The sequence below is a fragment of the Somniosus microcephalus genome, chromosome 9, assembly GCF_052327205.1.
Source record: "Somniosus microcephalus isolate GS21.2 chromosome 9, FLI_Smic_1.0, whole genome shotgun sequence".
NCBI classification, from domain to species: domain Eukaryota; kingdom Metazoa; phylum Chordata; class Chondrichthyes; order Squaliformes; family Somniosidae; genus Somniosus; species Somniosus microcephalus.
Window position 1 is genome coordinate 124,415,887 of NC_140995.1, and position 23,863 is coordinate 124,439,749.

The window sequence follows — 23,863 nt, forward strand, 5'->3', positions numbered from 1 at the left end:
GTATAGTAATAGGAGGATAGCACAGATGAATGCTGGAGAGATGGTGCAGCAGGGAGGGCTTCAGATTCCTGGGGCATTGGGACTGGTTCTGGGGGAGGTGCGACCTGTACAGGCAGGATGGGTTGCACCTCAACAGAGCCGGTACCAATATCCTCGCAGGGAGGTTTGTTCGTGCTGTTGGGAAGGGTTTAAACTAAGTTGGCAGGGGGATGGGCACCAGGATGTAGCATTAGAAAGGGGAAACAAAGGGCACAAAGGATTGGGAGAGACGGATAGCACTAAAGTAAGAAATAGTAAGGTATTAGGTGGGGTCAGACTAAGAGAGAACATAGGATGGTCGAAGATAGGTTTACAGTGTATGTATGTGAACACACGAAGCATAGTAAACAAGGTTGGTGAGCTGCAGGCACAAATAGTCACATGGGAATATGATGTTGTGACAATAATGGAGACCTGGCTCAAAAAAGTTCAGGATTGGGTATTAAATATTCCTGGATATAAGGTGTTCAGGAATGATAGGAGGTGGTGTGGGAGTATTGGTTAAGGAGAATGTTAGTGCTGTAGAGAGAGGATGTCCTGGAGGGGTCAAGGAGAAAATCTATTTGGTTAGAGTTGAGAAACAATAGGAGGTGCCATTACACTACTTAGGTGTATTCTATAGGCCACCAACTTGTGGGAAAAATATGGAGGAACAAATTTGCAGAGAAATTACAGAGAGATGCAAGAACTATAGAGTAGTGATAATGGGGAACTTCAACTATCCTAATATAAATGTAAGTAAGTCACACAACACCAGGTTATAGTCCAACAGCTTTATTTGAAATCACAAGCTTTCGGAGCGCTGCTCCTTCGTCAGGTGAAGTGAAGAGATGCATATAAGCACAGCATATATAGTCAGAGAGTCCTGCCAGATGATTACAGGTAATCTTTCTAACTGCCCTTTATCACACCTCGGCAGAGAGATAATCACAGCAATCACAGGTGTGAATGGTGTCCAAACAGGTCAGTCAGGAAAACATTACATCAAAGAACAATGAGGTGGGGTCACAAGGGGTCAAATGTTGCAGATGCTGGGGTCTGTATGAAAAACAAACAAACAACTTTTTTTTGCTGGAAATCACAGCAGGTCCGGCCGCATCTGTGTAGAGAGAACAAGTCAACGACGACTCGAGTCTTGATGACTACGTCAGGTGGGGTTACATGTAGCGTGACATGAACCCAAGATCCCGGTTGAGGCCATCCTCACGAGTGCGGAACTTGGCTATCAGTTTCTGCTCGACGATTTTGCGTTGTCGTGTGTCTCGAAGGCCGCCTTGGAGAATGCTTACCCGAAGATCGGAGGCTGAATGTCCTTGACTGCTGAAGTGTTCCCCGACTGGGAGGGAATACTGCCTGGCGATTGTTGTGCGGTGTCCATTCATCCGTTGTCGCAGTGTCTGCATGGTCTCGCCGATGTACCATGCTCCAGGGCATCCTTTCCTGCAACGTATGAGGTTGGGTCTCAACATATGACCTCGAAACCAAGATAGAGTCCATGTTCTCAGCCTGTGCTCAGGACACAGCAGACCAGCTACGAGACACCGCCAAACAGACGAGGCAACGGAACTACGCTGCCTACATACACACCAAGAACAGAAAGCTTGAGAAACTCAGCATCACCACCAGCAACCAAGCCTCCCCTGGTACCACGGTTGAAACCACAGGGAAGTCCATCGTCAACTTGTCCAACCACACCCTTCAACCAGATGAAATCGAAGTTCTCAGCCGAGGGCTCAATTTCTGCCCCACCACCAAAATGGACCCGATCGGTCTCGCGGCAGACACAGAGGAATTCATCAGGAGAATGAGGCTCCGGGAATTCTTCCACAAATCCCAAGATGTGAGCAGCGAACCCAATGAGACAATCAATGATCCGGAACAGCAGGCAGAGGGATCGGCAGTGCAGTAACCGAAGAAGAAAGAGTCAAATTGGACCCCTCCGGAGGGTCGCTGCCCTAAGCTTGACATGTATGCTCAAGCTGTCAGGAGATGCATCAACGCCAGATTCATCAGCCGCACTCACAAGACAGCCCAGAATGTCACCTGAGCACAACGCAACGCCATCCACGCGCTCAAGACCAACTGCAACATCGTCATCAAACCAGCAGACAAAGGAGGAGCCATCATCATACAGAACAGAACAGACTATGGCAAAGAAGCATACCGACAACTAGGAGCACTACAGCCAGTTACCCGCAGATCCGACCAAAGAACACACCCGCCAACTCAACAGACTGATCAAGACCTTCGATCCAGACCTTCAAAGCATCCTAAGTGCTCTCATCCCACGTACTCCCCGCGTGGGAGACTTCTTCTGCCTCCCAAAGATACACAAAGCCAACACACCCGGACGTCCTATTGTATCAGGCAACGGAACCCTGTGTGAGAACCTCTCTGGATACGTCGAGGGCATCCTGAAACCCATCGTACAGGGAACCCCCAGCTTCTGTCGCGACACTACAGACTTCTTACAGAAACTCAGCACCCACGGACCAGTTGAACCACGATGGACGTCTCGGCACTCTACACCAGTATCCCCCACGATGATGGCTGTACTTAAAGTAGATAAGTCACCAGGACCAGATAGGATGCATCCTAGGTCGCTGAGCGAAGTGAAGGAAGAAATCATGGAGGTACTGGCCATAATCTTCCAATCCTCCTTGGATATGGGGGTGGTGCCAGGGGACTGGAGAATTGCAAATGTTACACCCTTGTTCAAAAAAGGGTGTAAAGATAAACCCAGCAACTCCAGATCAGTCAGTTTAACCTCAGTAGTGGGGAAGCTTTTAGAAACATTAATCACGGACAAAATTAACAGTCACTTGGACAAGTGTGGATTAATTAAGGAAAGCCAGTACGGATTCGTTAAAGGCAAATCGTGTTAACCAACTTGATCGAGTTTTTTGATGAGGTAACGGAGAGGGTTGATGAGGGCAATGCGGTTGGCGTGGTGTACATGGATTTCCAAATGGCATTCGATAAAGTGCCACATAATAGGCTTGCCAGCAAAGTTGAAGCCCATGGAATAAAAGGGACAGTGGCAGCATGGATATGAAATTGCCTAAGTGACAGGAAACAGAGTAGTGGTGAACGGTTGTTTTTCAGACTGGAGGAAGGTATACAGTGGTGTTGCCCAGGGGTCAGAGTTTGAGGCAGATTAGGTCAGTTTGATGTTCTAACTGCTCACTGCACAAAATGAATGTATGATTTGCCCAAGCTTAGCATAAATCGGCCCTGTTTGTATCGCAAACGTGGTACAAGTGCAGCGAGGTCAAAGGCCCATTTCACAAGAAGCTTTAAGCAGAGTTCAAATGTAACAACAAATTACACCAAAATCAATTCAAAGTAAACCAGTGAAGCACTTCCTTGTGTTGATTTTTGCTGTGAATTTCATTTTCACATGGTGTATCTGTACATAGAGAAGCAACATATTAAACTGTTTCAATCATGCAAGATTGGAGATGGGAGAATTTTGTAGGAAGACTTGGCAAAACTAGGACAAATTACATCTTTTCCATTTCACTTAAAATTTGAATGCTAATTGGAACTCAATTAATTTTAATTCTTTCCAGTGTCAGTCGTGGCTCAATGGGTAGCACTCTTGCCTCGGAGTCAGAAGGTTGTGGGTTCAAGCCCCACTCCAGAGATTAAGCACAAAATCTAGACTAACAAAGATTTTCATTTATATAGCGCCTTTCACGACCACCGGACGTCCCAAAACTCTTTACAGCCAATGACGTACCTTTCGAAGTGTAGTCACTGTTGTAACACTCGCGCAGTGCAGTACTGAGGGATTCCAATTATACAGGAAACTTTGTGCTATCTGGCACCGACGGGACCGAGCTGTTGCCGTTCCCTCAAAACTGCCGGACACACCAGCGCTGATGTTGAAACATACGGAGATTTTCAGCTCCGTGTGAATCAACAAACCCTGTGCTTCTAAACAGTCGGCAAGCGTCTCTGGCTGAAGCCGTTGCTTAGCTACAGACCTTGCAGAGCTTGACTGTTGAGAAAAAAAAGCAACGAAAAGAGAAAAAAAACAACGAAAAGAAAAAAAACCTAACGAAACGGCTCCTGATTTTTGCCGGTGGCTCAAGCTTGCCGGACATTTAGCCTCCGGATAACACAAAGTTTCCTGTATATCCAATTCCCTTTTGAAAGTTACTACTGAATCTGCTTCCACCACCCTTTCAGACAGTGCATTCCAGATCATAACAATGTAAAATAAATGCTCATCATCTCCCCTCTGGTTCTTTTGCCAATTATCTTAAATCTATGTCCCCTGGTTATTGACCCTCCTGCCAGTGGAAATGGTTTCTTCTTATTTACTCTTAGCAAAACTTCATATTGTAAGTCTTTTTTGCACCTTCTCTAGTGCCTCTCAGTGTAAATAGATTAGTTAACCAGTTACGGGTCTATTTTGACTCAAAGCATACAAACCAGTGGCAAGGTAATAAATAGGTCTACACTATTGTTTAGAAATAGTAATTTGTTCAGCCACATTTAGACCACTACATTCTATTCAATGGTTAAAAGATTCCATGGCACTATTTTGAAGAAGAGATGGGGAGCTCTCCCCGGTGTCCTGGCCAATACTTATCCCTCAATCAACATCACTAAACCAGATTGTCTGGTTGTTATCACATTGCGGTTTGTGGGAGTTTGCTGTGTGCAAATTGGCTGCTGCGTTTCCTACATTACAACAGTGACTACACCTCAACAGTACTTCATTGGCTATAAAGCACTTTGGGATGTCCTGAGGTCGTGACTGGTGCGATATAAATGCAAGTCTGTCTTTCTTTCAATGGTTTTACCTAGTTCTCAAACTACTAACATTTTCCATCCTAGGAATCAATTTTCATTGTAGAACACCGGAAGCTTGTTCTAATCGATTACAAGCACATCTGCAATTTCATATTCAATCAGAAGCTCGAGACCTGAATTAATCCATTTCATTGTGAATTCTTTCGCCTTTTAAAAAAAAATCCAGACAGTGTAGAAATGTTGGGCTGGAGAGACTAGAGAAGCTAGGATCGTTCTCCTTAGGACAGAGAAGATTAAGGGGAGATTTACCAGAATGGTACCAGGAATGAGGGACATTTTATTATGTGGAAAGACTGGAGAAACTAGGATTGTTATCCTTAGAGCAGAGAAGGTTAAGGGGAGATTTAATAGAGGAGTTCAAAATCATGAACAGTTTTGATAGAGTAAATAAGGAGAAACTGTTTACAGTGGCAGAAGTGTCGGTAACCAGAGGATTAAAAGATAATTGGCAAAAGAAACAGAGGCGACACGAGGGAAACAAAATTACGCAGATGGTTGTTGTGATCTGGAATGCACTGCCTGAAAGGATGGTAGAAGCAGATTCAATAGTAATATTCAAAAAGGGAACTGGATAAATACTTGAAGAAAAAACATTTACTTGGCCACGGGGAAGGAGAAGGGCAGTGGGATTAGTTGGGTAGCTCTACCAACGAATGGTCTCCTTCTGTGCTGTATCATTCAATGATTCTATGATATAAGAATGATACCAGAACTGTCAGGAAACACCAAACAGGCTGGGGCTCCTTTCTCCAGTAAATAGAGTCACGTAGTAATTCAGGAGAAACTTGTTTACCTAGATGGTGGTGAAAATGTGGAACTCCCTACCATGTGGAGTGGTTGAGGTGAATAGCATAGATGTATTTAAGGGGAAGCTAGATAAGCACATTAGGGAGAAAGGAATAGAAATATATGCGGATAAGGTGATATTAACAAGGGTGGGAGGAGGCTCATGTGGAGCATAAACACCGGCAAAGGCCACTTGGGCCGAATTGCCTGTTTCTATGCTATACATTCTATGTAAATTTCTGTCTTGCAGTACTGTATGCTGGACAAACAGCATGACAAATCAGAGGCAGTGGAGGGGTCAAGAGGTGGTGGTAATGTAGAGCTTGGTTTTTCTTTTATTCATTTCTGCGATGTGGGCATCGTTGGCAAGGCCAGGATTTATTATCCATCCCTAATTGCCCTTGAGAAGGTGGTGGTGAGCCGCCTTTTTGAACCGCTGCAGTCTGTGCAGTGAAGGTACTCCATAGTGCTGTTAGGGGGAGTTCCAGGATTTTGACCCAGTAAAAATGAAGAAACGGTGATATATTTCCAAATAAGGAAGGCATGTGACTTGGAAGGGAACTTGGAGGTGATGGTGTTCCCATGAGCCTGCTGCTCTTGTCCTTCTGGGTGGTAGAAGTTGCAAGTTTGGAAGGTGCTGTCAAAGAAGCCTTGGTGAGTTGCTGCAGTGCATCTTGTAGATGGTACACACTGCCGCCAAGGTGCACGAGGTAATGAATGTTTAAGGTGGTGGATGGGGTGCCAATCAAGTGGGCTGCTTTATCCTGGATGGTGTTGAGCTTCTTCAGTGTTGGAGCTGCACTCATCCAGGCAAGTGGAGAGTATTCCATCACACTCCTGACTTGTGCCTTGTAGGTGGTGGAAAGGCTTTGGAGGGTCAGGAGGTGAGACACTCGCCGCAGAATACCAAGCCTCTGACCTGCTTTTGTAGCCACAGTATTTTTATGATGAATGTTGATGGTGGGGTATTTGGCGATGGCAATGCAGTTGAATGTCATGGGGCATATCTCTTATTGGAGATAGTCATTACCTGGCACTTCTGTGCTGTGAATGTTATTTAGAAACATAGAAGATAGGAGCAGGAGTAGGCCATTCGGCCCCTCGAGCCTGCACAGCCATTCAATGAGATCATGGCTGATCATCCAAATTCAGTACCGTCTCTGCCTTCTCCCATATCCCTTAATCCCTTTAGCCTTAAGAAATATATCTAACTCCTTCTTGAATATATTTAATGAATTGGCCTCCACTGCCTTTTGTGGTAGAGAATTCCACAGGTTCACCACTCTCTGGGTAAAGAAATTCCTCATGTTTGTCCTAAATGGCTTACCCCTCATCTTTAGACTGTGACCCCTGGTTCCGGACTCCCCGGCCATCGGGAACATCCTTCCTGCATCTAGTCTGTCCAGTCCTGTCAGAATTTTATAAGTTTTAATGAGATCCCCTCTCATTCTTCTAAACTCCAGCGAGTATAAGCCCAATCGACCCAATCTCTCCTCATACGTCATTCCTGCCATCCCAGGTATCAGTCTGGTGAATCTTCGCTGCACTCCCTTCCTCAGATAAGGCGGCCAAAACTGCACACAATACTCAAGGTGTGGTCTCACCAAGGCCCCGTACAACTGCAGCAAGACATCCTTGTTCCTGTACTCAAACCCTCTCGCTACGAAGGCCAACATACCATTTGCCTTCTTAACTGCCTGCTGCACCTGCATGCTTACCTTCAGCGACTGGTGCACAAGGACACCCAGGTCTCGTTGCACTTCCCCTTCTCCCAATCTATTGCCATTCAGATAATAATCTGCCTTCCTGTTTTTGCCACCAAAGTGGATAACCTCACATTTATCCACATTATACTGCATCTGCCATGCTTCTGCCCAATCACCCAAACTGTCCAAATCATACTGGATTCTCGGCGACCTCCTCACAGCACACATGCCCACCCAGCTTTGTATCGTCTGCAAACTTGGAGATATTACATCTAGTTCCCTCGTCTAGATCAGTTATATATATTGTGAACAGCTGGGGTCCTAGGACCGATCCCTGCGGTACCCCACTAGTCACTGCCTGCCACTCGGAAAAAGAGCCGTTTATTACAACTCTTTGCTTCCTGTCTGCCAACCAGTTCTTTATCCAAGTAGTACCTTGCCCCCAATCCCATGTGCCTTAACTTTACATGTTAATCTCTTATGCGGGACCTTATCAAAAGCCTTCTGAAAGTCCAAATACACCACATCCACTGGTTCTCCCTTATCTATTTTACCAGTTACATCCTCAAAAAATTCCAGTAATTAGTCAAGCACGATTTACCTTTTGTAAATCCATGTTGACTTTGTCCGATCCTGTCAGTTTTCCAAGTGCTCTGCTATTACATCTTTTATAATGGACTCTAGCATTTTCCCCACTACCGATGTCAGGCTTATAATTCCCCATTTTCTCTCTACCACCTTTTTTGAATAATGGGGTATCATTAGCTACCCTCCAATCCATGGGAACTGTTCCAGAGTCTACAGAATTTTGGAAGATGACCAGCAATGCATCTACTATTTCTAGGGCCACTTCCTTAAGTATCCTAGGATGTAGATTATCAGGCCCTGGGGATTTATTGGCCTTCAATCCCGTCAATTTCCCGATCACCATTTCCCTACAAATACTGATTTCTTTCAGTTCCTCCCTCTCATTAGACCCTATGTTCCCCAACATCTCTGGGAGGTTATTTGTGTCCTCCTTTGTGAAGACAGAACCAAAGTATGTATTTAATTGGTCTGCCATTTCTTTGTTCCCCATTATAAATTCCCCTGATTCTGACTGCAAGGGACCTACGCTTGACTTCACCAATCTTTTTCTCTTCACATAGCTATAAAAGCTTTTACAGTCAGTTTTTATGTTCCCTGCAAGCTTACTCTCACTATTTCCCCCCTCTTAATTAATCCCTTTGTCCTCCTTTGCTGAATCCTAAATATGCCACTTATCAGCCCAAGCCTGAATGTGGTCCAGGCCTTGTTGCATGCAGACATGGACTGCTTCATTATCTGAGGAGTTGTGAATGGAACTGAATATTGTGCAATCATCAGCAAACATCCCCACTTCTGACCTTATGAAGGAGGGAAGGTCATTGATGAAGCAGCTGAAGATAGTTGTGCCTAAGACACTGCCGTGAGCAACTCCTACAACGATGTCCTGGGGCTGAGATGATTGACCTCCAACCACCACAACCATCTTCTTTTGTGCTAGGTATGACTCCAGCCAATGGAGAGTTTTCTCCTTGCTCCCATTGACTTCAATTTAATTAGGGCACCTTGATGCCACACTCAGTCACATGCCTTGATGTCAAGGGCAGTCATTCACACCTCACCTCTGGAATTCCGCTCTTTTGTCCATGTTTGGACCAAGGCTGTAATGAGGTCTGGAGCAGAGTGGTCCTGGCAGAACCCAAACTGAGCATCGGTAAGCAGGCTATTGGTGAGTAAGTGCTGCTTGATAGCACTGTCAATGAGACTGCATCACTTTGCTGATGATTGAGAGTAGACTGATGGGGCGGTAATTGGACAGATTGGATTTGTCCTGCTTTTTGTGGACAGGGCATACCTGGGCAGTTTTCCACATTGTCGGATAGATGCCACTATTGTAGCTGTACTGGAACAGCTTGGCTAGAGGTGCGGCTAGTTCTGGAGCACAAAACTTCAGCATGCCAGCCGGGATGTTATTGGGGCCATAGCCTTTGCTGTATCCAGTGCGCTCAGCCATTTCTTGGTATCGCGTGGAGTGAATCGAATTGGCTGAAGACGTGCTGGGCTCTGCCATCATTGAGGATGGGGATATTCATGGAGCCTCCTCCTCCCCCCATTAGTTATTTAATGGTCCACTACCAATCACGACTGGATGTGACACGACTGTAGAGCTTTCATCTGGTGGTTGGTTGTGGGATCGTGAGCTCCCCGGCGTAGATGTAGAACCTGACATGTTTTCCGATAATATAACTCTGCTCATCATGTGAAAGCTGCACATAACTGTGTAATTTGATTAACATGCATTTACAAATCCCCAAAACAAAAATTATACACATAGAAATAGAAACAAAATTTGCTGCAAATACACAGCGGGTCCACGAGCAACTGTAGAGAGAAAAGAACTGCCAGAAACCTAAACCTAAAATGTTAACCTTTCTTTACGTACACGGTGGCCTGGAGTTTCTACAGTGGGCGCAACTCGGAAGTTAAACCCAAAATTGCACAAAACCTGTGTAGTGTATGTACCCGTCTACCTTTAAGGGAACTATTGAATGTAACCGTTCACCTTTAAGAGAACTACTTTAGGTGTGGCACTATTTGTTTGGCTTCTGTATACTGTAATACCGACAGTGACCACACCAGTATATAAGTGTTGTGGCAGGATAACTGGGGCAGATTCGCCCTGACCTCTGAATAGTAAAGACCTGTTTGTTTGTTACTCCTGAAGTCTGTGTATTTATTAACTGTACAACCCACAGACTTTACAGTGGCGACGAGTCCGATCGTACCCTGCGGCAAGACTACCAAAGCAAGAAGAGCGTCGAAGAGAGGCAACCGCCCTCGTCGTTCTGCTGGGAGAAAACACGAGGCTGCAGCAGGAGAAAGGTGGAAGACTTTAGCAACAAAAGCTTCCGTCTGCAACAGGCACTGACTACCCTTCTACCATGGTACGGAGTGAGCCGATCAGCAGGGAACAAGGCGGCCGAAAAGACTGCGAGTAGGGGAAGGTGTAGAAGTATCCGGAGGATAAGGGCAGAGCACTCGACCTCGGTCGAAGGGGAGCTGAGCCGGTCAGAAGTCGGGTCCAACGGCGTCGGGTGACAGCCGGACCGCGATCGGCGGGAAAGATCCGGGCGGCGACGAAGCCGCGGAGCGCTGAAACCGAGCGTGTGGGAGAGGAAGAGCCGAGCAAAGGAGGCTGCGCGAGAGCCAGCCCAGCGGCTGAACTGTTCTCCACCAACGGGGTACCCAGAGCCGGTAGAACCGAACGTGCGGGAGTGGGAGAGAGACACAGCCGAACAAGGGGAGAGAGACTGCGCGAGAGCCAGCCCAGCGGCTGAACTGTTCTCCACCAACGGGGTACCCAGAGCCGGTAGAACCGAACGTGCGGGGGAAGAGAGCGACAGAGCCGGGTACGGAGAGAGAGACTGCGCGAGAGCCAGTCCAGCGGCTGAACTGTCCTCCGTTAACGGGGTGTACCCAGCGCCAGTAGAGCCGTGCGGGCGGGAGGAAAAGACAGAGCCGAGTAAGGGGAGCTGTGCGAGAGCCAGCCCAGCGGCTGAACCTGTCCGCTGTGGGGAAAGCGTACCCCTTCCACCAGGAAGAAACGCGGAAAGCCGCCATTAGGCGGAGAAGACGATAGAGGCGGGAAACCGCCATTGAAGTGGGCGGGGAGAGAAAGGAAGAGCGGGAAACCGCCATTTTCGCGGGAAAAACCGCCATCTTAACTGCCATTGAAGTGGGCAGAGAGAGAGAGAGAGAGAGAAAGAGAAGGGAAGAGCGGGAAACCGCCATTTTCGCGGGAAAACCGCCATTTTAGAAATAAACAGATAATAAATAATACTTAAAGAAATACTGTGCTGCTCCAAGGAAAGGAAGATGCCTAAGCGAGGGAATATTAACGATTTTAATTCTGAGATAGAAGACTGGGCCACGTACGTGGAACGCATCGAGATCTATTGTGAAGCCAACAAAATAGAGGAAGACGACAAGGCGATAACATTGTTAAACTCGATGGGCGCAAAGACATACGGGCTCTTGAAGGATTTACTAGCACCAGCTAAACCGGCGGATCAGTCTTTCGAAGAGATTGTGGCTGTTCTGAAGGACCACTTGAACCCCACACCGTTGATGTTGGCTGAACGATTCAAATTCTATGCAAGAACGCAACGGAAAGACGAAAGCAACGCAGAATACTTGGTCGAACTGCGTAGGCTAGCGAAATACTGCCAGTTCGGAGGGAATCTGACAGAGGCACTGCGAGACAAGTTCGTAGGCGGATTGTCCAAGGAAGGGACGCAAAAGCGCCTACTCGAAGAGAACGACCTTACACTTGACAGGGCTGTCCTTATAGCCGCATCACACGAAGCCGCAGCGAAAGGAACGGCGGAAATGCAACTAAAGGCGGCGGCACTCGGGGTGGACCAAATTACCTCGAGTACAACAAAATGCTATCGTTGTGGGAAGACAACACACGACCAGAATCAATGCTGGTTTAAGAACCAAGAATGTAGGAAATGTGGCAAACTGGGTCACATCGCTAAGGTATGCCGGTCAGGGAAGAAGACCAACAACCAAAGGAAGCCATCACAAGAAAAGTACAACAAGGTATACAAGGGGGCTGAGAAGAGTTCAGACGAACAGAATCCAGACTCAGATCCAAACGGCCAGGAGCTGGGTAGTCTGAGTATCCACCATGTGAGTAAGGAAGCTGACCTACAAACTATCTGGGTCATGCTAAAAATAGCTGGAGTCCAAGTGAAAATGGAGTTGGACACTGGATCAGCTGTATCAGTCATAAATCGAAGGGATTACCACCGGCTATTCCCACACATACCCTTAAGAGATACCAAGTTCGTATTGCAGACATACACGGGGCATAAAGTATACCCCATGGGAAAAATAAGAGTCAAGGTGAGAGATAGGGGTAAAGTACACCCAAGAATGAACTTGTGCGTACTACCTGAGGGAGGACCACCACTTCTAGGACGGGAGTGGATCAAGAAAATAGACATGGAATGGCACTACCTACAAGCAATGACGAGTGAGGACTCGGTGCAGACAAGCAGCTCAGACTCTGAGCCGGAAGACGATAAGTCCAGCCCACGTATGAAAAACAAGGTTAACATGAACTCACTGACTAAGGTTGGAAAAACGATGGCGTGCATAAAGACAGAGAATTCTGAGTCTGTTCAAGTTACAGACATATGCATTACGGAGGAACACCGGGCTCGAACTCAACGTTATTTCAAAGTACGACAACAATTAGAACAATTAAGTTACCGTCTCGTACAAGAGATGAAAACAATGAAAAAGTTCTATGACACCGAATGGGAGAGTCTGGAAAGACAACAGAACCTGCTGGCTCAAGCAGAGAGCGACCATAGAGCCATAAAAGACTGAGAGTTAGAAGAGTAACCAAAGGCTTTTATTAACAACAGAATGGAGGTCTGCCTCGCGTGGTCGACCGGTCCAGGATACAAAGGGCTGGGGAGCAGTCACCTTTATACTAGGACCTGTGGGAGGAGTCAGCCGAGGCATGTCCAGGCATGTACACAGTGGAATACAAACAGGACAAACAGGAATACAAACAGTGGTTTACCACATTCACCCCTTGTTTAAAATTGAGTCCGGCGGGGTGAAGTGTATTAAAAGTTAGTGTATTGGAGTCTCTCCGGAGGTCTTGTCTGCCGCTGTGATCGGCGTGGCGACGGCAGGGGTAGTGAAGCTTCCGGCGTCGAGTTCAGCGTAGGCTGTGGCACAGGCGTGTCGTCCTCGTAGGTGTCGAGCGGGTCGCGGGGCCCAGGCCTGCCGTCTGCTGGGGCTGGATATCGGATCGTGGGGGGGGGGGGGGGGGGGTGGGAGTGGTAGTGGGTAGTGGGTTACTGCGGCCCCTGAGGGTGCAAGGTCTCTTATGGAGACTGTGTCCTCCCGCCCGTCCGGGTATGCGATGTAAGCATACTGGGGGTTGGCGTGGAGGAGGTCGACCCTCTCGACCAGGGGGTCCGTTTTATGGGTCCTCACGTGTCTTCTCAGTAGGACCGGCCCTGGGGACGTCAGCCATGGCGGTAGCGATGTCCCCGATGTGGACTTCCTTGGGAAGACAAACATTTTCTCATGAGGGGTGGCGTTAGTGGCAGTGCAGAGCAGTGACCGAATAGAGTGGAGCACATCGGGGAGCACATCCTGCCAGTGGGAGGTTGGAAGGCCCCTAGACTTTAAGGCTAGCAGGACGGCCTTCCAAACTGTCGCATTTTCTCTTTCCACCTGTCCGTTCCCCCGGGGGTTGTAACTGGTGGTCCTGCTTGTGGCAATACCCCTAGTTAGCAGGTACTGACGGAGTTCGTCGCTCATAAACGATGAGCCCCGGTCGCTATGGATATAGCTGGGGAAGCCGAACAGGGTGAAGAGGTTGTTCAGACATTTAATGACCGTGGCACTGGTCATGTCCGGGCAGGGGATGGCGAACGGGAAACGGGAGTACTCATCAATAATATTGAGGAAGTACACATTGCGGTCGGAGGAGGGGAGAGGCCCTTTAAAATCAACGCTCAGGCGCCCGAAGGGGTGAGTGGCTTTTATCAGGTGGGCCCTGTCTGGTCTATAAAAGTGCGGTTTGCACTCAGCGCAGACTTGGCAGTTCCTGGTCATGGTCCTGACCTCCTCAATAGAGTAAGGCAGGTTGCGGGCCTTGATGAGGTGGAAGAACCTGGTGACCCCCGGGTGGCAGAGGTCATTGTGGAGGGCCCGCAGTCTATCGATCTGCGCGCTGGCGCAGGTGCCACGCGATAGCGCATCCGGGGGTTCATTTAGCTTCCCGGGCCGGTACAAGATCTCGTAGTTGTAGGTGGAAAGTTCGATTCTCCACCTCAAGATCTTGTCATTTTTGATTTTGCCCCTCTGCTTGTTGTTAAACATAAAAGCAACTGAACGCTGGTCAGTGAGCAGGGTAAATCATTTTCCGGCCAGGTAGTGCCTCCAATGACGCACAGCCTCCACAATCGCCTGGGCCTCCTTCTCAACAGCGGAGTGTCTGGTCTCCGGGCCTTGGAGGGTTCGTGAAAAGAAGGCCACGGGTCTCCCCGCCTGATTGAGGGTAGCGGCCAGGGCAAAGTCGGACGCGTCGCTTTCCACCTGGAAGGGGATGGATTCGTCCACTGCGTGCATGGTGGCTTTGGCAATGTCCTCCTTGATACGGTGGAAGGCTAAGCGGGCCTCTGCCGTCAAGGGAAAAGAGGTGGACTTGATCAGCGGACGGGCCTTGTCCGCATAGTAGGGGACCCACTGGGCGTAATAGGAGAAAAACCCTAGGCACCTCTTCAGGGCCTTGAGGCAGTGGAAGTTCCATAAGGGGACGCATCCGGTCGGGGTCGGGGCCGATGACTCCGTGTTCCACAACACAGCCAAGGATGGCGAGGCGGTTTGTGCGGAATATGCACTTCTCCTTGTTATATGTCAGGTTTAGGAGTTGGGCGGTGCGGAGGAATTTTTCGAGGTTTGCGTCATGGTCCTGCAAGTCACGGCCGCAGATGGTCACATTGTCCAGATATGGGAAAGTGGCCTGCAACGCATTTTGATCTACCATCCGGTCCATCTCCCTTTGGAAGACGGAGACCCCGTTGGTGACGCCAAAGGGAACCCTAAGGAAGTGATAGAGGCGGCCGTTTGCCTCAAAGGCAGTGTACTGGCGGTCCTCAGGGCGGATGGGGAGCTGGTGGTACGCTGATTTCAGGTCAATGGTCGAGAAGACGCGGTACTGCGCAATCTGGTTGACCATATCAGCTATACGGGGGAGTGGGTAGGCGTCCAGCAGGGTGTAGCGATTTATTGTCTGGCTGTAGTCGATGACCAGGCGCTGCTTCTCGCCGGTCTTAACGACCACAACCTGGGCTCGCCAGGGGCTGGTGCTGCCCTCAATAATCCCTTCTTTCAGGAGCCGCTCCACTTCGGTTTTAATGAAAACCCTGTCCCCGGCACTGTATCGCCTGCTCTTTGTGGCGATGGGCTTACAGTCGGGGGTGAGGTTAGCAAACAGTGGTGGGGGGGGGGGTGACTCTGAGTGTGGAGAGGTTGCACCTGGTGCGCGGCGGGCAATTTGGAAGCTGCTGGCTGCGGACTGTGAGTGGGGGTAGGGGTCCACCGTACGCCATCGTAACACTTTTAAGGTGGCACTGAAAATCTAACCCCAGCAGGACGGCAGCGCAGAGGTCAGGCAGGACCAGAAGTTTAAAATGATCGTACACGGTCCCGTCTACTACGAGTGTCACCACGCAGTAGCCGCCGGTGTCCGCCGACTGGGACTCGGAGGCCATAGAAATCCGCTGTTGCGCAGGCAGGACTGGGAGAGAGCAACGCCGCACCGTGTCGGGGTGGATGAAGCTCTCCGTGCTCCCAGAGTCAAAAAGGCAGATTGTATCGTGACCATTTACCTTAATGTCCATTGTGGAACTGGCCAGTTGGTGCGGTCTCGCTTGGTCCAGTGTAACGGATGCCAGCGTAGGGGTCGTTGTGTCGCTGCGGGTATCAGATGAGGCGGTGTCGGGGGCCTGCTGCGTCCCGGCTGTCGTCCAAGATGGCGGCGTCCATGATCCCCATGTGGCTGGAGGCGTCCAAAATGGCTGCTGTACCGGTGATTCGCACATGGCCGGGGAGGTCCAAGATGGCGGCCCGCATGGCCCACACGCGGCGCTGCTGGGGTTCAGGGTGGCTTTGGCCCTGCAGACGCTAGCGTAGTGTCCCTTCTTCCCGCAGCCCGAGCAGATCGCGTTTTTCGCCGGGCAGCGCGCTCTGGGGTGTTTTGCCTGGCCACAGAAGTAGCATTTCTGGCCTTGGGGCACTGCTGTCTGGCCTTGGGACACTGCTGCGGTAGTTGGGCCGTTGTTGGGGTGTGGCTGGGGTGGCACGGCGCTATGAGGCGGTCCTACCGTGTCCCAGGCTGTCATTCCCCGCGGCGTCCACGGTGCAGAGGAGTAGGCATCCATGCCCTGGTAGGCTGCATCCAACGATAGTGCGAGTTCAGAGGCCTTGTTGAGGTCGAGGTTACTCTGCTCCAACAGTCGCTGTTGGGTGTAATTGGATCTGTGGCCCGCTACAAAAGTGTCCCGGATAAGTTCCTCTGTGTACACGGCGGCCTTTACATCCTTACAACCACAGGCCCGGCCAAGCACAGACAGTGCCTGAAGGTATTCCACGGTCGATTCCCCAGGTTGTTGTTTACGACTCCCCAGGAGGTGCCTGGCGTACACTTCGTTCACTGGGCGCGTGTACTGGTCCTTGAGGAGCTTGATAGCGCCCGCGTACGAGGTCGCGTCTTGGATGACCGAGTACACTCGGTGGTTCACTTTGGAGGTCAGGACATCCAGTTTGTCCTCGTCCGATTTGATTGCTTCGGAGGCGGTCAGGAATTTTTCGAAACACTTAAGCCAGTGAGTAAACTTGGTGGATGAGTCCGCCTCCCGATGATCTAAGTCCAGGCATGCTGGTGTGAGGATCTTCTCCATTATAAAAATGTTGTTAATAAAATTGATGCGCTATCAATTACTCATAAAAGACTGAGAGTTAGAAGAGTAACTAAAGGCTTTTATTAACAACAGAATGGAGGTCTGCCTCGCGTGGTCGACCGGTCCAGGATACAAAGGGCTGGGGAGCAGTCACCTTTATACTAGGACCTGTGGGAGGAGTCAGCCGAGGCATGTCCAGGCATGTACACAGTGGAATACAAACAGGACAAACAGGAATACAAACAGTGGTTTACCACACTCACTGACTAAGGTTGGAAAAACGATGGCGTGCATAAAGACAGAGAATTCTGAGTCTGTTCAAGTTACAGACATATGCATTACGGAGGAACACCGGGCTCGAACTCAACGTTATTTCAAAGTACGACAACAATTAGAACAATTAAGTTACCGTCTCGTACAAGAGATGAAAACAATGAAAAAGTTCTATGACACCGAATGGGAGAGTCTGGAAAGACAACAGAACCTGCTGGCTCAAGCAGAGAGCGACCATAGAGCCATCGTGACCAATTACCGATCACATCTCCCTTATGATGTTCAGGAGTTAGAATATTTGCATGATCTAGAGATACAGCATAAAGGCAAACCACGCTACACTGAGGATTTTGTTCTGCAATTGGAGACGGAGCTAGTGCAGGCAAGGTTAAGAGAAGCTGAATCGCAGTGTGCACTTAGAGATGCAGAAAAAAATCTTGGACATGGAAAAGAGAAACGCTTCTTTACCTGATGTGAATAATGTGGCCATGTTGCAAGAGGAGCTTATAGGGGCGAAACTGAAAGAAGCTAAGCAAAGGATGTTGGAACTTGAAACACAGAACCAAATCAGCAGTAACCAGCTATGTCGAGCAGAGAAGGAGTGCTATGGTCTACATGAGAAGGTGCAATATCTCTCAGCCCAGAATAAGGGTCTACTCACTCAGTTAAATGAAAGTAAACGGAAAATGGCTGAGATAGACTGCAAGAATAAAGAAGATTTGATGGCAGTGAGACTTCAAGAGGCAGATAGCATAGCAGCCTTGGCTGAACTCCAACAGGAAATTGCGAAAGAAGCAAATGAAGAGGAATCTTCAGGAAGCCAGGATTTTATTCCAGTTCTTCTCTACGACTCCTTACAAGCAGAGTGTGAGAAGTTGAAAGAACAGTATGAACAGGCCCAGGCTACAATTCTGGAGGGGATTAACTCGGCAACCTCCGAAAAGCTAGTTTCAGTAGAAGCATATGAACAACTAAAGGTTGAACATGAGCAAGAAGTCCAAAGGCTGCAGGAAATTCTTGATGAGCTCAAGGCCAAGACAGACTCATCGGTAGAAGTTCCATCCATAGATGAGAATTTAGAGGTGAAAGACATGGCAGAACATGAAAGACAAGATGTCCAAGAACTCATAAAAATATTGAAGGAAACCCAAGTCAAATATGAGGCGGCAATGACCGAGGTTCAACGACTTGAAGAACAAATTCAACTGGGAATCCTTTCAGTGGAAGGAAAGGAAACTGTAAGAAACACAGAGACTGTAAGAATGGGCCCTGAACATGAGCTAGGGAGCATCAAGGCGCAACTTCTTCGAGCGCTTGAAACCAAAGTACAAGAGGAAAGGAAGGTGAAAGCATTGGAGGGAAAGGTGGATGAAATGGAGAAGACTCTGATCCACAGAGTCCCCGTGGAAGAGTTAACGGTCAGCCAACTCCTTCACATGCTGAGAGACAAGACTCCACAATGGGAACACGAGCTTCAATCTTCAAAGGGAAGGAATTCGGAGCTCCCAAAAGTTACAGAAATAACTGAGGTGGCAACACAGATTTTGTATTACAGTTACTCTATGAAGAGTTCGTTGAATCACGTCAATGTGAACAGAAGAATGTTGAAACAGCTGCTTCAGTAGAAGGATTAATTAGCCTGATAACGCAATCCCCGATGGAAGGGAAGGTATTGAACTCACAAATGAGGTCAGTAGTGAAGGAATGGCAGACAACCTAGGAAGAGCGGGATGAAATTGAATGCATGAAGAAGTCTTTTCAAGAAAGATGTCTAGGGAAGGAACCACAGTCAGCTAACGTCCAGATGGGTAAGGAGGAAGTAGAAGGCCCTCTCGCTGGCCTAACTCAGGACGAACCCGAGTATTACCATGACCTGTTGAGTGACACTGAATATTACGAGGATCTGGTCTGCTCAGTTTGTGATGAAAACTCTCAAAGTGCTGAAATCCAGATGAAGCACTTAAGGTCTAAGGAACATAGAGAGTTGGTGGCGCTACAGCTGGCAGCCGAGAAAGGAGCTCTGAGAGTTTCAAAAAGGCAGAAAAGAAAAAGAAGAAGCAGAAGATAATAACCGTCTAAAATATTATCACTTCTACCATCTCAGGCGGGACACTACGAAAGGAGCTAAATTAGTTGAAAAACCGGAAATTATCAAGACAGCCAGTTGGTTGTAAAAGTCCGCACTGCTGGTTCAACAGGACGGAAGTTCAAGCTGTTACGTCAAGAAAAAGGCTATGGAGGAGTCACGCTAGCCATGTGAACCGGCTACACCAAAGAGATGCTGTTCGGAACGAGTCAAGATCAGAGACTGAATCTATGAACTGTTCCCACCGAGATTATATCTGTAAATTGTTTTATATGAAGTTGAAGATATGTATGTTTAACGGGGACTCTGTAAGTAATAAGCTAAAAAGGGAGGATTGTAGTGTATGTACCCGTCTACCTTTAAGGGAACTATTGAATGTAACCGTTCACCTTTAAGAGAACTACTTTAGGTGTGGCACTATTTGTTTGGCTTCTGTATACTGTAATACCGACAGTGACCACACCAGTATATAAGTGTTGTGGCAGGATAACTGGGGCAGATTCGCCCTGACCTCTGAATAGTAAAGACCTGTTTGTTCGTTACTCCTGAAGTCTGTGTCGTTATTAACTGTACAACCCACAGACTTTACAACCTGCACCCTTTTTGTCGATGTATAATTAAGCTGAAATATCCTCCCAATTCATTAGAATAGGCCCTCATTTAAAAGGAGCATAAATCAGCGTAAACAATCAGGGCCCAAAGAAACGTCGAACCCACACCAACTATTTCTTTGACTTTTAAAGTTTAAATTTCAACTCATTTAACCATCGATCATGCACATCAGTCATACCATAGAAGATAGGAGCAGGAGTAGGCCATTCGGCCCCTCGAGCCTGTTCCGCCTGTTATGTCTTCTAGCGCTCGTAGTGCTTTGTAAAGACGCCTCTGGACTCGGTAGTTTGTAATTATAAACTACTGTTTTATTTGAGTTGTAATGGCTGCCTGCCGCATGGTGATATTTCCGAGTGGCCTGTGTGGCGCCTGCGCACTACTTTCCCAGCATCGTAGTGCTGCTACACTTGATTTGAGTGTTAGTACACTTGTACAATGTAGTCCCAACATAACTATGTAACACTGCCATTTAATGAGAACATGGCTGATCATCCAAATTCAGTACCCTGTCCCTGCTTTCTCCCCATATCCCTTGATTCCTTTAGCCTTAAGAAATATATCTAACACCTTCTTGAATATATTGAATAAGTTGGCCTCAACTGCCTTCTGTGGTAGAGAATTCCACAGGTTCACCACTCTCTGGGTGAAGAAATTCCTCCTCATCTCAGTCCTAAATGGCTTACCCCATATCCTTAGACTGTGACCCCTGGTTCTGTGCTCTCCCGCCATCGGGAACATCCTTCCTGCATCTAGTCTGTCTAGTCCTGTTAGAATTTTATAAGTTTCAATGAGATCCCCTCTCATTCTTCTAAACTCCAGCGAATATAAGCCTAATTGACCCAATCTCTCCTCATACGTCATTTCTGCCATCCCAGGTATCAGTCTGGTGAATCTTTGCTGCACTCCCTCCATGGCAAGAACATCCTTCCTCAGATAAGGCGACCAAAACTGCACACAATACTCAAGATGTGGTCTCACCAAGGCCCTGTACAACTGCAGCAAGACACCCTTGCTCCTGTACTCAAATCTTCTCGCTATGAAGGCCAACATACCATTTGTCTTCTTTACCACCTGCTGCACCTGCATGCTTATCTTCAGTGACTGGTGCACAAGGACACCCATGTTTAAGAACCTGCAATTGGGGAATCTTTTCAATTTTTAATGTGACTTATACTTCGACCATACAGATTCATTGACAGAAACAGAAAATACACAGAGCCGGTCTCAGGAAGGATAACTTTTTTTTTTTAAAAAGCTCAAAAAATGTAAATTAAAAGACCAGAAAAATGGCTGTTTCCTGCTGCGCCAGAAAATCTGGTCGCGACATTGAGACCCACCAACAAACAAGTGCAATTGGAGGATATTCGCAGTTGAGTTGGGGGCGCGGACAATTTTGTGGGCTTAGACTCATTCGGATGGAGGGTTTGATGAATGGATGCAAAGAGAGAGACTTGGGCATATTGCCGTTACGCGAGTAACTTCCTTACCCCCATAATTCCACGATCTTTTATTTGACATAATGGCCCTGAATTTGCGATCGGCATGGCGGCGTACTTACCGCCTTTGAAATTGACTGCAAGTTCGAGATTTCCCCAAGGTTGCAATGTCAAGTTGCGAATAGACAGATGATCCACTGCAACTTTCAAGTCCTCAATGAAATCAAAAAGTTGGGCTAATTGCCCACCTACTGCGCATCAATTACACTGGAAAATTTTACAGCTGGTGCATACAAGCCTGTTTGCACAGTGAAAGGGAAGGGCGGGGGGGGGGGGGGGGAAATGAGAAAATTATATAATAATTAAAAACACATAAACAAACCTACCATGCTCGGTTTGAGGGATGAGATCGTTTGAATTTTTTTTTTTTTTTAAATCTTGCAGAGTCATCCAGTTACTTACTTACTGTACTTACTCCAAAGCATTCCCTGTGCTTTTTAAAGACAAGTACTGTACTTGTCAAATAAATATAATTAGTATCACACCTTTTAATTTACAAGTTATAATACACGGAACTTTCTGTTTCCTGGTTGGCTCGTGAAAGGAGCCATGTGATCCCAGGTGCTTACGCACAATGGTGCGCTCCTGCGATCCGTGGGCTACTATGCTGCGCACAACTCTGCAGCGGTTCAAAGCAAGTTTTTGCTTGGGGCTTCGCACTAGGCAAGTGCGGATTTCGCCCGGAACTCAGCGTTGCACTCTTTAGCTACACCGCCGAACCGCAATTTCAGGGCCAATTTGTTGTCACCCAGTTTACACGTCTCTGCGTGCAAATGCAGAGAAAATATATATATATATATATATCTTAACTAACAAGTCTTAATTTGAATTAATGGCACCGATACGAAACAATAAGCAAGTTGGTTAAAATAAAGACTTGCATTTATATAGCACCTTTCACGACCACCGGACATCTCAAAGCGCTTTACAGCCAATGAAGTACTTTTGAAGTGGAGTCACTGTTGTAATGTAGGAAACGCGGCAACCAATTTGCGCACAGCAAGGTCCCACAAACAGCAATGTGATAATGACCAGATAATCTGTTTTTGTTATGTTGGTTGAGGGATAAATATTGGCCAAGACACCAGGGATAACTCCCCTGCTCTTCAAAAATAGTGCCATGGGTCTTTTACATCCACCTGAGAGGGCAGACAGGGCCTCGGTTTAACGTCTCATTCGACAGGGCAGCACTCCCTCAGCACTGCACTGGAGTATCAGCCTAGCTTTACGTGCTCAAGTTCCTGGAGCGGGACTTGAACCCACAACCTTCTGACTCAGAGGAGAGTGTACTAGCAACTGATCCACAGCAAATATACTGTAGTTATTCAACACGTGCTAATTGCAGTTAACCTCAAACAAGGAGCAATACGAAGTCACTTCAGGAACTGTCTTCAGTGGGGGGTTTGCTGGGGACTCTCGCCCCGCTGCCCCTTCCCATCCGATGTGACCCCTCTCTCCCCTGCACTGCTCCATTGCCCCGGTCAGTCCCTCCACTCACCGCAGTGATTACTCGGCACTTGCGGCTCCGCTGGGGTTTGCGACTCTTCACTACCGGCTCCGAGGCGGGGGGCAGCATCGATGCCCGCTGCTTCTCGTTGGAGTAATGCGCTTCGTAACCTTGCTTGCCTCTCTCCACATCCATCCCGCTCGCGTTTGTCTCTCTGTTGCACAGAACGCAACTGCTCCAAACCCAACTGAAAAGATGCACGGCAGAAAGGCCAGCGTGAATGAGTGAAACGTTCCGTCAGCACGCCCCTTCTTCTCCCCCGCTGAGAGCCAACCAATGCCCAAGTGTTGCTGCTGGTCTGGGCGGGGAGCGGCCGAGAGCTGCCCCCCCAGGGCCAGGGCAATACACGACTTTCAGACAACAGGTAACCAACATTTACCCCAACTGCACCGCACAGGGGGTCAATGACATCCCGCTGGAACTGTTGCAAATGTGCTGCTGTTTGCGACAGTTTGCTCTACTTTTATTGGAGTATAATTGACAAACTTTTTTTTAAAGGGAGTTTACACGCTTATGGAAAGTGAGAAAATCTGCAACTAAGTTAAGCCTTCCTGCTTAACGGGCGTGTCCAGTGTTGTTAGACTTTAATAATTGGAAATTTAGTTTTTTTTTTAAAGAATGTGGCATAAGTCTAAAATAATAGCAATGAATATTCAGTGTTTTTTTAACTCACACTCAAGAGTTCTTTATTTTTAAAGTCACTTATACATTTTAAGAAAATCCTGATTAAAACCGTTGCAGTAAACTTTTCATATCCAAAGATAGGTACTGATGGGATGGAATGTTCCTCTATGATTTTAATCACTGCTTTCCACCCTGATAATTGGAAGGCAAGCAGTCAACAAATACAACAACAACAACTTGTATTTATATCGTGTCTTTAATATAGTAAAATGTCCCAAGGTGCTTTAAGAGTGTTATCAAACAACATTTGACACAGCCACATGAGATATGAGCAAAAGCTTGGTCAAAGTGGTAGATTTTAAGGAGCATCTTAAAAGGAGGAGAACGAG

At 47.7% G+C, this 23,863-nt stretch overlaps 1 protein-coding gene across 1 annotated transcript in view; it reads right to left on the minus strand.

The window, feature by feature from the left end:
- LOC147112659 (venom phosphodiesterase 2-like) overlaps positions 1–22,985 on the minus strand; it is a 210,666-nt gene extending 187,681 nt beyond the window's left edge. The window contains exon 1 of the mRNA XM_085997122.1: positions 22,842–22,985. Coding sequence (XP_085853248.1) covers positions 22,842–22,985 — 144 coding nt within the window. The remainder of the gene's footprint in view (positions 1–22,841) is intronic.
- Positions 22,986–23,863: the final 878 nt, after the last annotated feature.